This window comes from Nerophis lumbriciformis, linkage group LG39, assembly GCF_033978685.3.
Source record: "Nerophis lumbriciformis linkage group LG39, RoL_Nlum_v2.1, whole genome shotgun sequence".
Taxonomy (NCBI): Eukaryota; Metazoa; Chordata; class Actinopteri; order Syngnathiformes; family Syngnathidae; genus Nerophis; species Nerophis lumbriciformis.
This window is the reverse complement of record NC_084586.2, coordinates 804801-821397: the sequence shown is the minus strand read 5'-3', so window position 1 is coordinate 821397 and position 16597 is coordinate 804801. Positions and strand designations below refer to the sequence as shown.

Genomic DNA, 16597 nt, shown 5'->3' with positions numbered 1-16597 from the left:
GAATATGTTTTGTTTTAAACCATTCCATTGTAACCCTGGCTTTATATCCAGGGTCAAACCCCCGTCCCGCTCTCAAGTCTTTGGCAGATTCCCAACGGATTGTCTTCCGAAATTGCCCTGAATTTGGCTCCAACCATTTTCCCATCAACTCAGACCATCTTTCCTGCTAAAGAGAAGCACCCCCAGATGCAGCCACCACATTTGACAATGCCAATGGTGTGTTTAGGGTGATGTACGGTGTTAGTTTAACGCCACACATTGCGTTTTGCATTTTGATCAAAAACTTCAATTTGGGTGTCGTTCTTGTACATGTTTGTGGTGTCTCCAACATGGCTTCTGGCAAACTGCAAATGGAGTTTCTTACGTTTTTTATTTATGGCTTTCTTCTTGGCACTCTTCCATAAAGACCACATCTGTGCAACACACAACCAACAGTTGTCCTGTGGACAGATTCCCCTACCTGAGCTGTGGATCTCTCCAGTTGGTCCGGAGTCACCATGGGCTTTTTGGCTACAACTGATCAGTGCTCTCCTTGTTCGGCCTTTAAGTTTAAATGGACGGCCTTATCTTGGTAGCTTTACAGTTGTGCCTTACTATTTTCATTTCCGGATGATGAATTGAACAGTGCTTTGTGAGATGTTCAAAGCATGGGAACATCTTTTTATAGCCTAAGCCTGCTTTAAACTTCTCCACAACTCTGTCCCTGACCGGTCTGGTGTGTTCCTTGGACTTCATGAATCATGTTTGCTCCCCAGAATTCTCTTAACCAACCGCTGAAGCTGTCAGAGAACAGCTACAGTATGTTTGAACTGAGATCAGGACAGGCTAACGTCCTCCAACCTCTGAGGACAAAGCTACGAACAATGGGAGACCGGGCTTTCTGCTCCGCCGCTCCCAGTCTGTGGAACGCTCACCCTGACCACCTGAGGGCACCACAGACTGTGGATGCTTTTTAAAAAAGGCTTACCACCCTTCTTTTTAAAAAAAACTTTTTTTTAGATGTATACATACTAGTTCTAGCTATTTGGCTGATCTAGTTTTTATTTTTATTTATTTTTTATTATCTTTTTATTTTTTTAATACACTGTAGCACTTTGAGGTTGTTTACTCAATGTAAAGTGCTTTTTACAAATAAAATATATTATTATTATTATACTACACACAGGTGGACAGTATTTAGTTATTTAGCAATCATCAGGCAACTTTCAAGGCAATTGGTTGCACTCAGAGGAAAGGGGGCTGAATAATTTCCCTTTTTTTGTGGCGCAGTGGAAGAATGGCCGTGCGCGACCCGAGGGTCCCTGGTTCAATCCCCACCTAGTACCAACCTCGTCATGTCCGTTGTGTCCTGAGCAAGACACTTCACCCTTGCTCCTGATGGGTGCTGGTTAGCGCCTTGCATGGCAGCTCCCTCCATCAGTGTGTGAATGTGTGTGTGAATGGGTAAATGTGGAAGTAGTGTCAAAGCGCTTTGAGTACCTTGAAGGTAGAAAAGCGCTATACAAGTACAACCCATTTATCATTTATCATTTATTTTTTTTATTTGTAAAAAATGTTTTGAATCATAATCATCTTCACAATTGTAAACCATTTTGTGTTGGTCTTTCACATGAAATTCCAAGAAAATATATTCTACGTTTGTGGTTGTAATGTGACAAAATATGGAAAAGTTCAAGGGGTATGAATACATTTACAAGTAGTAGCTTGTCAAGGTGTGCTATTGGACAGGGCGGAAGCAGAATCGGTGACATCAGACGCCACCTCTGTATACCGGTATTACGAGTTCTACCGGTACATTTTAAAAAGAGATATGTTTTTGAGACAAAATCGCCATCCCGATATATACAGGTATAATATATTTTGATGCTGCCTTTGATAGTCACTCCAGCGCTTCAATGAATTTCTTCAATTTGACATTCACATTGCGTCAACACCCGCCACGGGCCTTCACGATGCTTTGGTTTAATTGCGTGAAAGCGTTCACACATATATACGATTCTTTAAACCATATGTGTCAAAGTCAAGGCCTGCGGGCCGGATCTGGTCCGCGATTGAATTATCTATGGGATGATATTTAATTAGTATTAGAACCGGCCCGCAGGCCACAGCCGCCTGCTGCTGTTTTGCACGCACCAATACTCCATCACTGTTGACGCTAGAAAATCAAGTTATAAAAATGGGGTCCCACTTTTTTGTGACCGTTTTGAAAACAAATCTAATGTATGCATTATCCTGTTACCGTATTTTTTGGACTATAAGTCGCAGTTTTTTTCATAGTTTGGCCGGGGGTGCGACTTATACTCAGGAACGACTTGTGTGAAATTATTAACACATTACCGTAAAATATCAAATAATATTATTTAGCTCATTCATAAGTTGATTGGCAACACTAAATTGGCCCTAGTGTGTGGATGTGAGTGTGAATGTTGTCTGTCTATCTGTGTTGGCCCTGCGATGAGGTGGCGACTTGTCCAGGGTGTACCCCGCCTTCCGCCCGATTGTAGCTGAGATAGGCTCCAGCGCCCCCCGCGACCCCAAAGGGAATAAGCGGTAGAAAATGGATGGATGGATGGACGTAAGAGACTAGACGTATAAGATTTCATGGGATTTAGTGATTAGGAGTGACAGATTGTATAGCATGTTCTATATGTTATAGTTATTTGAATGACTCTTACCATAATATGTTACGTTAACATACCAGTTGGTTATTTATGCCTCATATAACGTACACTTATTCAGCCTGTTGTTCACTATTCTTCATTTATTTTAAATTGCCTTTCAAATGTCTATTCTTGGTGTTGGCTTTTATCAAATAAATTTCCCCAAAAAATGCGACTTATATATGTTTTTTTTCCTTCTTTATTATGCATTTTTAGGCAGGTGCGACTTATACTCCGAAAAATACGGTATATCTCACATTTTACATTGTGGTTTGGAAAAAAGTTGTCATAAACGTTAATTCATTAAAAAAAAAAATACAAAAGAATACACATTTTTATGCGTATGTAAATGTATTCAGTTATAAACATTTATTCACTTTCTTCTTTCCTTCATGGATTTAAACTTTACCGCTGAAGTTATTTTTTTCTATATTTTTATTGTAAAATTTTCAGAATGTGTTTGTTCTACTTTTCGCCAAAGTGAGATAAAGAAAACAATCTGAAGTTGTCTTTATTTTTTTTAGTTTTAATGCCATTATTTTAATAGTCCGGCCCATGTGTGCACAGATTTTTCTCCATGTGGCTCCTTAGCTAAAATGAGTTTGACACCAGTTTAAACAGTCCAAATCAGATCAGACCGCTAGCGATACGCTTGATATAACGTGGCATGCAACTTTTAAATTTGCTTTTTTTACTATTGTTTTGGTGATGTGTTTACGGCCGACAATAAAGAGTTTTGCTCAGTAAAGTGATGGATGGAATTCATGTCCTCAAAGCGTCTCGACAGACGTTACAATATTTGAACAATGATGACGAAAACTGTTTTCTCTGTCGTGTCCGTGTCGTGTCGAAAATTGTTATGCGCTTATTTTTTTATTTGATTTTGTGCGTGGCATAGATTTGCCGTGCGCAGAGGACGCTTGAGCAGTGCGCAATTGCACAGGTGCGCACCTTAGAGGGAACATTGACTGCAGCCATTTGCTAAAATCAAAAAAGTTGATTTTATTTCTCATTAATGTACACTCCACACCCCATCTTAACAGAAAAAAACAGAAATGTAGAATTTTTTGCAACATAATTAAACATTTTAAAAACTAAAAAATCAGACCCTTTGCGCGATACTTTGCTGATGCACCTCTGGCAGAAATTACAGCCTCAAGTCTTTTTGAATACGATGCCACAAGCTTGGCACACCTATCTTTGGCCAGTTTCACCCATTCCTCTTTGCCCGTTCCTTTTTGCAGCACCTCTCAAGCTCCATCAGGTTGGATGGGAAGCCTTGGTTTTCATCCAGGATGTCTCTGTAAATTGTTGCATTTCCCTCTCCCGGTTCCTGCCGCTGAAAACCAACCCCACAGCATGATGCTGCCACCACCATGCTTCACTGTAGGGATAGCATTGACCTGGTCATGAGCGGTGCCTGGTTTCCTCCAAACATGACACCTGGCATTCACGCCAAAGAGTTCAATCTTTGTCTCATCAGACCAGAGAATTTTGTTTCTCTTGGTCTGATAGTCTTTCAAGGTTCTCGTCTCTCTACAGAGGAATGCTGTAGCTCTGACAGAGTGACCATCGAGTTCTTGGTCACCTCCCTGACTAGACTAAGATGAATGTAGCAATGTACATGGTCATCCTGGATGAAAACCAACACTTCCCATCCAACCTGATTGAGGTTGAGTGGTGCTGCAAAGAGGAATGGGCAAAAAAAATGGGTGAAACTGCCCAAAGATAGGTGTGCCAAGCTTGTGGCCATACTTGCCAACCTTGAGACCTCCAAATTCAGGAGATGTGGGGGGGGAGGGTATATATTTTCAAGTATTTCTTATATATATATATATATATATATAATCCGTTCATGAATGAGTATATCCGTTCGTCCACCGTGTTCAATGGAGAAGTCTGATCTACAAAATGTGCAGGCAGCATACCCCTTCCCCTTCCAGCTGTCCTGGATTAAATGAAATTATTTTTTTCCAATCATTTTGGAACTTGCAAGCGTACTTCTTCTTCTTACTCGTCGTCGCCATGTCTCTTCTTCGTTCTTCTGCTTTGTCTCTGTTATGTTTTTGGACATTACTACTTGACGTAGTTTTGAAGCAATGCATGATGGGAATCCGGATGTTGTGCGTCAGTGTATTAACGTGCCGGCTGGAATAAACACACGCTGAGAAATAGCTCCGTGCCTGCCTACTTTATGGGTTATAGATAAACCTATGGATAACGGAGATATATATAATAGTCTCCTTTTCAGGTGAGAGAGGACGCTAAAGGCACTGCCCCCAATATTGTTGTCCGGGAGGAAATCGGGAGAAATTTGGGAGAATGGTTGCCCCGGGAGATTTTCGGCACTGAAATTCGGGAGTCTCCCGGGAAAATCGGGAGGGTTGGCAAGTATGCTTGTGGCATCATACTAAAAAATACTTGAGGCTGTAATTGCTGCCAAAAGGTGCATCATCAAAGTTTCTGAATACTTATGGAATTTTTTTTTTTTTTTTTTTTTTTTTTAATAAATTTGGTAAAAATTTTACATTTCTGTTTTTTACTGTCAAGGTGTGTCTCAATCCAAACAACCTTCCCTAGTCACCGCGCAAAAAAATAAATAAAATCAACCAGTACAAAAATTTAACACACATGGTCAGACATAAAACAAAGTTGAACTTTCACATACTCTTAATAACCAATCATAACAATTAGTTATGATATATCTATTGTTGCTTTTAATTTGTATTCTTATTGTAATATTTTTGTATTTTATTTCCATTTATTCCCCCATTATTTACTTTTTACTTTTTAAATTCGATCTCAATTCTGTACACTGCTGCTGGAATTGTAATTTTCCTGAGGGAACTCTCCTGAAGGAATCAATAAAGTACTATCTATCCATCTATTATATTATTGTCATATGTACTCATATATATGTAGTCCGCTTTCGGCCCCCGGCCAAATTTTTTAAGCCCAATGCGGCCCCCCAGTTAAAATGTTTGGACACCCCTGACATATATAATCACAGCATGTATATAAAACATTAATGGAGGTGTTTGGATGGTATGGTATGGTATGCTCTTTATCGTCATTGCACTTTCACCACAAACCTGTTTAAGATTAGACAAACATTGTTCAGGTAGACAGAACAGGAATGGTGATGATTTGCCACTTAACATTAACAGTTTTTTTTTTAATGAATTCTAACTCGTAGAAAAACACTAGCAAAAGTCAGCTAACAATGGAGTTAAAGGGAGTCACTCTATTCTGAGTGCTACTTAAAATCTAGAATGACCTTTCACCAACTCAGAGGCAAGACAGGTGCTCGCCAGCTCAGTATGTCAATAAAGCAGCATAAGCGAGTTACCTCTCTGTGATCACTGCGCAGCTAAAAGTAGTTCCTTGGTGTTCGCGCTTACAATAATGATGGGTCACAAAATGTGAATGGGTTATTGTTGGCGGGCTTTATGGGCGCAATGGATAACTCCCATTTATCGCGTTGTTAGCCACCTTGTACTTGACGTATACTGTATTACAAATTACAATTTATAAAAAAGAAAAACATACTGCTGAGAAGGGATTTATATGGCCCCGTTCCTGGGTGAATCTCGCGTAAGAGAAAGAGGGTGGGTTAATCATTTTGCAATGCAGTCTGCTAAAAATGATGGAAAGTGCCACTCGACAAACTTGGAATTGCCACGAAGCACCATTTTAAGGTATTCAAGACTCTACTGTCATCTGGCGGCTAAAGTGGATAGTGCACCCCCTCAATGTGTCACGTTTCGCGTGTCAGGTAAACCATGACAAAGGGAGCCACATGAATCCCCTTCCTAATGTATGTGTTCTTGTCTCAAATAGGGGTTGTGAATAGAGATGTCCGATAATGGCTTTTTTTCCCGATATCCTATATTCCGATATTGTCCAACTCTTAATTACCGATACCAATATATACAGTCGTGGAATTTGACACATTATGATGCTTAATTTTGTTGTGATGCCTCGCTGGATGCATTAAACAACGTAACAAGGTTTTCCAAAATAAATCAACTCAAGTTATGGGGGAAAAAATGCCAACATGGCACTTCCATATTTATTATTGAAGTCACAAAGTGAAGTGAATTATATTTATATAGCGCTTTTCTCTAGTGACTCAAAGCACTTTACATAGTGAAACCCAATATCTAAGTTACATTTAAACCAGTGTGGGTGGCACTGGGAGCAGGTGGGTAAAGTGTCTTGCCCAAGGACACAACGGCAGTGACTAGGATGGCAGAAGCGGGAATCGAACCTGGAACCCTCAAGTTGCTGGCACGGCCACTCTACCAACCGAGCTATACCGCCCCCTCTTTAGTGCATTATTTTTTTTTAACATGCCTCAAAACAGCAGCTTGGAAATTGGGACATGCTCTCCCTGAGAGAGCATGAGGAGGTTGAGGTGGGGTTTTTAGCGAGGGGGGTGTATGTTGTAGCGTCCCGGAAGAGTTAGTGCTGCAAAGGGGTTCTGGGTATTTGTTCTGTTGTGTTTCGGTGCGGATGTTCTCCCGAAATGTGTTTGTCATTCTTGTTTGGTGTGGGTTCACAGTGTGGCGCATATTTGTAACAGCGTTAAAGTTGTTTATACGGCCACCCTCAGTGTGACTTGTATGGCTGTTGACCAAGTATGTTTTGCATTCACTTGTGTGTGTGTGTGTGAAACAGCGGCATTTTAAAAAGTCATACATTTTACTTTTTGAAACCGATAACGATAATTTCCGATATTACAATTTAAAGCATTTATCGGCCGATATTATCGGACACCTCTAGTTGTGAATGATAGGCAACATTCAAAACAAAAGTGAAGTTCTCCTTTAAAGAGAACAGGTTACTTAATATTAATTTTGTTAGCACTATTTGGAAAAAAAAACCTTAAAAAATAAGTTACAATAATTTTGTGAGGTTTGAAGGCATTTCAGGGAACCCCTAAAACTGGTTTTGAATGATTGATAGAAAACTAAATCTTGTTTAGGGCCACACAAATTATGGAGATTACTTATTTCGCACCAACAACCCAAACCAAGTCCCTTTGTTTCAAAATGTGACCTAACCTCAAACCGTAGCAAGTGCTGAGCGCCACCACTGAGTTCTCATATCCTTCCACTTCTCCATGATAATAACAATGCACCTAGGAGGAAATGAAAGTATTGTTTTAATGACACGTTCAAGGAAGTGGCGCCTGTTACTCCGAGGTCCTAAAAATGGTACCTCTTGCAAACAATTAAACAGTAATGTCAACTTACGTGTTTCCGACGTGTCGCTGTGTGGTTACCATTTTCAGCCGCGAACAAATCTGGACGTACAAAGCCTCTGGAAAGAAGAAAGGTGTGTTATAATAACACAATTATCTGTGGCATTTAAATGTAAGCCTTTTTCTTCACCTGTTCCTCTTTAGATGAAGGATCTGAGGCGCGTTGTCTATTTGGAGCACATATGAAATGTCCTCATCGTCATTGGATTTCTGAAAGCATGAACAAAATGACGTAAAAGGGTCATTTAAAAAGGCTTTTAGTGACTTCCTGTCACTTACCTGTGCAGGAATGAGCTGGGGGCGCACAATGGAATACTTGGAAATCCCATTTGTGATATCTGCAAAAAAGTATTTCACACCGGTAAGTCAATATTGGCACTCCTTTAGTGTTCTTGTGCTAATACTTTCTGTTGTATTGTCAAAGGAGTTGCCAAGAAAGCGCCTCACCTGCGTTGTCTATTCCACCAGCGCAAAAGAGAAGCAAAAGAGCGACGACGATGTGTTCTCTGACCATCATCTCGTAGATGGGATTAAACCAAAGCCGAAGTATTCATTTAAGTCATTGGTCTCACTTTAATTCAACGAAGCGTCGGAACTTCGGCTTCCTTCTACAGGACAGGTGCGTCACGGTGGGCGTGGCCAAGGGCGTCTTCTGTTGTCGGTGGCAAACAATTATTAAAGCTGTGAAAACTAGGATGCAGTGTTCCAAATTTGGATTATTTATAGAACGTGTGTGAGCCTGTGGCTTTACATTTTGTTACATATGTATAATTTGCATTCTATTTTAGTTACTTTATTGAGTTTACGACTCTCCAGGCGCTGTGTTGTACTGTTTGATTATTATTATCTATTGGATTGTATGTAAATGTTGCATATTATAAATAAAGGTTTATAAAATAAAAATAAAAATTATTAAAGTAAAATTCACCCTTTTATTATTGTGTTTACAGCGCTCTTAAACAACATGTTTTAAAATCGGTTTTGTCGCGAAAATCAACAATCAAACAACCACAAAAACACTCGTTTTTCTGTTTAAAATATTACTTTTATAATTTTATCTTAATAATTCATTTAAATATACGTTATTTTAATTACTTTGAATCGTATTGTTACCATCAAATACAGAATTAAAAAGGAAATCGACTTCGGTGTGGAGATGTCGCGATATTTTACGAGATCGGACGTCACTCAACCCGAAAGTCCAAGTGAGAAGTTTAACAACACAATACTTACTTTGATTATTATTTTCAACTGTTTGTAAATGTTGAAATTTATAAATAAAGGTTTTTAAAAATATATATATATATATATATATATATATATATATATATATATATATATATATATATATATATATATATAAAAAAGTTTAACAACACAACAATTATTAAAGTAAAAGTCACCCTTTTATTACTGTGTTTACAGCGCTCTTGAACAATAACATGTTTTAAAAAACGGTTTTGTGGGGAGAATAAACAATCAAACAACAACAAAAACACTTGTTTTTCTGTTTGGAATATGACTGTTATAATTTCAACTCCATTATCAATTAAAATATCCATCCATCCATCCATTTTCTACCGCTTATTCCCTTCGGGGTCGCGGGGGGCGCTGGAGCCTATCTCAGCTACATTCGGGCAGAAGGCGGTGTACACCCTGGACAAGTCGCCACCTCATCGCAGGGCCAACACAGATAGACAGACAACATTCACACTCACATCCACACACTAGGGCCAATTTAGTGTTGCCAATCAACTTATCCCCAGGTGCATGTCTTTGGAGGTGGGAGGAAGCCGGAGTACCCGGAGGGAACCCACGCAGTCACGGGGAGAACATGCAAACTCAACACAGAAAGATCCCGAGGCCGGGATTGAACTCACGACTACTCAGGACCTTCGTATTGTGAGGCAGACGCACTAACCCCTCTTCCACCGTGCTGCCCCAATTAAAATATACATAATTTGAATTACTTTGAATCGTATTGTTACCATAAAATACAGAATTAAGAAATAAATCTATCGGTGAGATGTCGCAACATTTTATGAGATCTGAAAGTCACTCAACCCGAAAGTCCAAGTCAGAAGTTTAACAACGCAACAATTATTAAAGTAAAATTCACCCTTTTATTATTGTGTTTACAGCGCTCTTAAACAATAACATGTTGTTTTTTTGTTTGTTTGTTTGTTTGTTTTTTAGCGAGAATCAACAATAAAACAACTTGATTTTTGTTTGGGATACCACTGTTATCATTTCAACCTCATTAATTAAAGTACACGTTATTTTAATTACTTTGAATCGTATTGTTGCCATAAAATACAGAATTAAGAAAGAAATCTACTCCGGTGTGGAGATGTCGCGACATTTTACGAGATCTGACGTCACTCAACCCGAAAGTCCAAGTCAGAAGTTTAACAACACAACAATTATTAAAGTAAAATTCACCCTTTTATTTTATTGAGTTTACAGCGCTCTTAAACAATAACATGTTGTTGTTTTTTTAAGTTTTTTTTTTTTTTTTTTTTAGCGAGAATCAACAATAAAACAAGAAAAACCCTTGTTTTCTTTTTGGGATATCACTGTTATAATTTCAACCTCATTAATTAAAATATACGTTATTTTAATTACTTTGAATCGTATTGTTGCCATAAAATACAGAATTAAGTAAGAAATCTATTTCGGTGCGGAGATGTCGCGACATCTTACGAGACCTGACGTCACTTCACCCGGAAGTCCAAGTCAGAAGTTTAACAACACAACACAAATGCTCGCGTTCTAGTCAGGAATTCTGCTTCAAACTTGACATTTGTGCTTTTTCCCAGAAAACTATCTGCATTTGGCCAAGTTTTTTTATTTAATCGTAATGGTATTCCAAACACGGTTTTGGCTGTGCAAGCGTGTTTAAAGCTCGTAGCGATGCAACGTACCTTGCTAGGTTAGCTAGCGGATGCTTCACGTTAGCGCGGACGCAATCTAATTAAAGTAGCAAATTCTGAACAATATCTTACAATATTAAGCAATGGTTTTGCATATACAATACAATCACATTTCCTGGTAGCTCAGCGACCTCCAATCAAGCTGGAAACACCATAAAGTCATCTGTCGCAAGTTTCCTTGTAAGTACAAATACTTTGTATAATTTGTGTTATATCTCTTTTTCACTGTTTTGTTTTGTTTGTAAAACAAGTGCATGGACACACTTTGAACCTCCAGTAAAGAGAGCCCGGATAGTAACTCCAAGGTCCCCATCATCCACTCTCTAAGGCAGGCCTGGGCAATTATTTTGACTCGGGGGCCAAATTTAAAGACAAAAATGTGTCTGGGGGCCGGTATATCTGATTTTTAGGAACACTAATACAAAACTTCACACTAATGTCTGATTGAATGTTATGACAGACCGCCTTTTAAAACGGAATGGAATTCAACATTTTTTTACTGAATGAGACAACAGATTGTACATGAAAATAAAGAATGTGGGATTTGTAATGTTAACTATGAACCATAAAACACTGAATATTGACAACATATGAACGTCACACCCCCTCTCCATCGACATATTTTACAATCAAGCGAAACGCAACAAAAATGCAACAAACACAGTAGTGATGGGTTGATGAGGCGTCATGAAGCGTTTTGACACATTGCAAAACTGTATTGATACTGTGTCACTAAATACTGACATCTGCTGGACATTAAAAATCCCTACAGGCAACCTATGGACCGACTCAACTGACACTGATTTTATGACCTAGTACAGGGGTCGGCAACCTTTACCAGTCAAAGAGCCGTTTTGACCAGTTTCACAAATTATAGAAAACAATGGGAGCCGCAAATTTTTTTGAAATTTTTAAATGAAATATCACTGCATACCAAGTTGTTTTTTTTGCTTTGTGCTATGTATAAACCAGGGATCTCAGACACACTGCCCACACCTTTATATGGAATTTGAAAGCTGGTGCGTCACACGGGTTCAAAATGAATGGCGCTTGTCAGCGTCATGCGTGCCATGATTATACAGCATATAACACCCACTACAATCAGCGTACCTGATCAACCGCACGTTGTTTGAGGCTTCCGCTTGCCCACGTAGGTGATAGCAAGGCATACTTGGTCAACAACCACACAGGCTACACTGACGATGGCGGTATTAAAAAAAACTTTAACACTCTTACTAATAATGCGCCACACTGTGAACCCACACCAAACAAGAATGACATACCGGTAAACACATTTCGAGAGAACATCTGCACCGTAACACAACATAAACACAACAGGACAAATACCCAGAATCCCATGCAGCCCTAACTCTTCCGGGATACATTATACACCCCCCGCTACCAAACCCCGCCCACCTCAACCGACGCACAGAGGGGGGGGGGTTGATGTGTGAGGGAGCAGGGTTGGGGTGGGGGCGGGGTTTCGTGGTAGCAGGGGTGTATATTGTAGCCCGGAAGAGTCAGGGCTGCATGGGATTCTGGGTGTTTGTTCTGTTGTGTTTATGTTGTGTTAAGGTGCAGATGTTCTCCCGAAATGTGTTTGTCATTCTTGTTTGGTTTTGGTTCAAAGTGTGGCGCATTATTAGTAAGAGTGTTAAAGTGGTTTTATATGGCCACCGTCAGTGTAACCTGTGTGGCTGTTGAACAAGTATGCCTTGCTGTCACGTACGTGTGCAAGCATAAGATGTATATTGTATAACAAGTGTTGGGCCGGCACGTTGTTAATACAGATTGTAGAGGGCGCCAAATGTTGTACCATCATGGCCCGCCCTTATTATAGCCGTAAGGGTGAAAATCGGTGAATATTAATCCCGGGAGTTTTCTGCGAGAGGCACTAAAATCCGGAAGTCTCACGGGAAAATTGGGGGGTTCAACAAGTGAGCTGCTGAGCCGCATCAGAGTGATCAAAGAGCCGCATGCGGCTCCGGAGCCGCGGGTTGCCGACCCCTGACCTAGTATATACAATAATACAAACCAAGTCATTGTATTTCATTTAGGATTATTTCATAACTTCATTTAAATAAAAAATGTATTTTTTATCTTTTTTGGATACAGTCAATAAATAATGCGAACATGTATCATAACATGGAAATCTAAGAGAATGTGTTGTGAATGAGGATGCTTGTGGACTGGGAAATTATTATTATTTTTTTACACATTTTTATTTAAAAAAAAAAAAAAAAATTCCATCGTATTCAATTTTAGACGCTTTCTATTCTTAGTTATTATTTCTCCGGCTGTAGAAAGGACCCGCTCACAGGGCACAGAGGAGGCGTCAGCGCGACACAGTTGGCGTATCGGTCACGTGACCAAAACAGCTCATGATCGGTCACGTGACTTTCTAAAAGCGGTACGCGCATCGACACAGGGTTTTGCTCTATGAGCTCGACGCATGCGCCGATGCATCGGTGTTGCCGGACCCATCACTAAAACACAGTGAAATATGAACGTGAAGGGTAAAAAAAAACACCTACAATCTGATACATCTGATACATCATTAAGCTTTAGAGCTTTGTTGTAAAAATCTCCTTCCACGTCTGTCCCTGACACCCGCATTTTAGTCAGGCCGCTGTGGAAACCCTCTAAGGTGCGCAATTGCGCACTGCTCAAGCGTCCTCTGCGCACAGCAAATATATGCCGCGCACCAAATCAAATCCCATCTGACTTCTAAACAAAATAAACACATTTATTCTGTGTAATTTTGCAATGCAACTCTGAGTGACAGTGACAACAAGCGGCCCTAACGGTGTTCGTCAACATCGTTCAATTGAACACTGTTCAATTATTGTAACGTCTATCAAGATGCTTCGAGGACAGGAATTATATCGATCACTTTATTGAGCAAAACTGTTTATATTCGGCCATAACCACACCAAAAACATGAGTAAAAAACTTCTATCTCGAAAAACGAGTCATTTTCTGCAGTACAAACCAGGCCAAAAGCAACTTGTCATCTGTCACCAACACGCATAGCACTAAGCCACTGGTGCGTTTATGGCCACACAAAAAGTCAGATCACTCAAACACCACACAAAGTTACACTATGACTCTTCAGTCATTCGTGTGCTTATTCTACTGTCCATCCATCTTCTTCCGCTTATCCATTTATTATTAATGTTAATTTATTTATATTAATCATGGAAAGTTACAGGAATGCACACTTCATCCTATGCTCACATTTCATTGTGCAACATGAGGATGTTTAAGGGGAACTAAATGTGATCTCTGAAAGGGGTACAAATGATTTCCAAAGCAGGACCCCCACCCAGACACATTGTACAACACTAATCCATAGCTTATGAAAAACAAGATTTCTTTTATTTTCATTACAAGTGGGCCAAATCACTAATATTACTAAATAATCTCATGAAAATGACTCCTCTCATTTGAGTGTTATTATAAAAGATTGTTTTGAGACAGGTGTGCTGCTGGTATTGCCACGTGTGATGTTGCTCACATGTGCTCCACTGAATGCTCAGGGAGTTTTTGTGTTTGCTCACACACATGAACAATTAGATGGAACATTGCTCCCCACCCACACTGCTTGGTGCCTCGTCTAAGCTGCTGGGACCTAGATTACCATAGTAACTAATAAGATGACCATAGTAACTAATAAGATGACCATAGTAACTAGTATATCATGCAAATGTACAGATTCCGACCATTGAAATACTTAGTATAGTTCAAGACTAAGATCACTGCACATCATAATGGCAGCTACAGTTTCCATCTTAAAGATCTAAAAAAATTATTTGGGAATGTCCGGCGGGCCAGAATGAAAAGCTTAACGGGCCGCATGTGGCCCCCGGGCCTTAATTTACCCAGGTCTGCTCTAAGGTAGTCTGCAGTGATCAGAATTGATTAACGTGGACCCCGACTTAAACAAGTTGAATAACTTATTCGGGTGTTACCATTTAGTGGTCAATTGTACGAAATATGTACTGTACTGTGCAATCTACTAATAAAAGTCTCAATCAATCAATCAATCAGCAAGCTACTTTTAATTTGTGGTAGTATTTTTTTTCCATTTATTTATTTATTTCAGGCAATGACATGAAGAAAAAAAAGTACAAGGTAGACCAGTGTTTTTCAACCACTGTGAGATAGTCTGGTGTGCCATGGGAGAATAAGTCATTTCGCTTATTTGGGTCAAAAATATTTTTTGCAAACCAGTAATAATAATCTGCTAATGTGCCATTGTTCAGTGTTGGTGCTGTCTAGAGCGCGGCAGAGTAACCATGTTGTAATCTTCCATATCAGTAGGTGGCAGCAGGTAGCTAATTGCTTTGTAGATGTCGGAAACATGGTTTGTTGTGATCACAATATGCAGACGACAGCATGCAGGTAAAAGGGCGTCCATTTGTCTCAACCAAAAATAAACAAAAGGTGAGTGCCCCTAAGAAAAGGTATTGAAGCTTAGGGAAGGCTGTGCAAAACAAAACTAAAACTGAACTGGTTGCAAAGTAAACAAAAACAGAATGCTGGATGACAGCAAAGACTTACAGCGTGTGGAGCAAAGACAGCGTCCACAAAGTACATCCGTACATGACATGATAGTCAACAATGTCCACAAAAAGAAGGATAACGACAACTTAAATAGCCTTGATTGCTAAAACAAAGCAGGTGCGGGTAAGGGTGTAACGGTACACAAAAATTTCGGTTCGGTACATACCTCGGTTTAGAGGTCACGGTTCGGTTAATTTTCGGTACAGTAAGAAAACAACAAAATATACATTTTGGATAATAATAACATACATATTCACATAGGGTCCATTGCCAGGGTTAATGTGGTCAACATATATAAAATAAAAACTAAATAAGAAAAGGCTCAGAATGGTTTCTAAAGTGCTTTTTTTGATTGATTGATTGAGACTTTTATTAGTAGATTGCACAGTACAGTACATATTCTGTACAATTGACCACTAAATGGTAACACCCCAATAAGTTTTTCAACTTAGTCGAGGTCCACGTTAATCAACATTAAACTGCCTCAAGTTGTTACTCAGATTAAATAAAATGACAAAACTTTTCTTCTACATATAAAAAGTGCAACATTAAACAGTTTCATGTCAACTCAGCCTCAGATTAACTTTTCTTTCCCCCCCCCAGCCTTTAACCCTGGTGACTTTCACTCAATCTTCATGTTTTTGCCAGAAAAATCAGTTTATCCACTTTGTCTGCAGAAAGAAGAAGTGGGTCAAAATCTAGTTTCTAATGCAATATGGTCTTAAATCTGCTGCTATAAAAACATTTGTTATTGCTTTAGCCCTGCCTGACTCGCCGAGGAGAGGCTGCTTGAATGCGGTGTTTGCACGACGCTCGTCTTTCTCGTCGTTGAAGCGATGTTCACTTGGGGGTGGTGATGCTTCAAATGGGTTAGCATGTTTGACGTGTTGCCAGAAGCATACCCTACCGCTGCTGAACAATGTCGGCAAACCGCTTTCGCTTTGTTGTCGTAGCCCGGTCGCTGCTAGCATGCCGTGTGTTGTGCCTCGGTGTGCGTTGTTTACACAACGCGCGGTACGCTACTTAATATGTCCGTGTAGAAACTCGTTCGGTACTGAAGCCCCCGTACCGAAACGGTTCAATACAAATACACGTACCGTTACACCCTTAGGTGCGGGGAATAGCGCTCAAGGAAGACATGAAACTTCTACAGGAAAATACCAACAAAACAG

General features: G+C 39.7%; 2 protein-coding genes across 2 annotated transcripts in view; one reads left to right on the top strand and one right to left on the bottom strand.

The window, feature by feature from the left end:
- adam9b (ADAM metallopeptidase domain 9b) overlaps positions 1–8580 on the bottom strand; it is a 51169-nt gene extending 42589 nt beyond the window's left edge. Inside the window, exons 1-5 of the mRNA XM_061932155.2 lie at positions 8374–8580; positions 8206–8264; positions 8057–8136; positions 7919–7985; positions 7727–7803 (exon numbers count right to left, since the gene is read on the bottom strand). Of these exons, the coding sequence (XP_061788139.1) occupies positions 7727–7803; positions 7919–7985; positions 8057–8136; positions 8206–8264; positions 8374–8443 (353 nt within the window). The 5' untranslated portion in view covers positions 8444–8580. The remainder of the gene's footprint in view (positions 1–7726; positions 7804–7918; positions 7986–8056; positions 8137–8205; positions 8265–8373) is intronic.
- A 2064-nt stretch (positions 8581–10644) lies between these two features.
- LOC133577960 (poly(ADP-ribose) glycohydrolase-like) overlaps positions 10645–16597 on the top strand; it is a 57472-nt gene continuing 51519 nt past the window's right edge. Inside the window, exon 1 of the mRNA XM_061932156.1 lies at positions 10645–11039. The gene's annotated coding sequence lies outside the window, so the exon portion shown is untranslated. The remainder of the gene's footprint in view (positions 11040–16597) is intronic.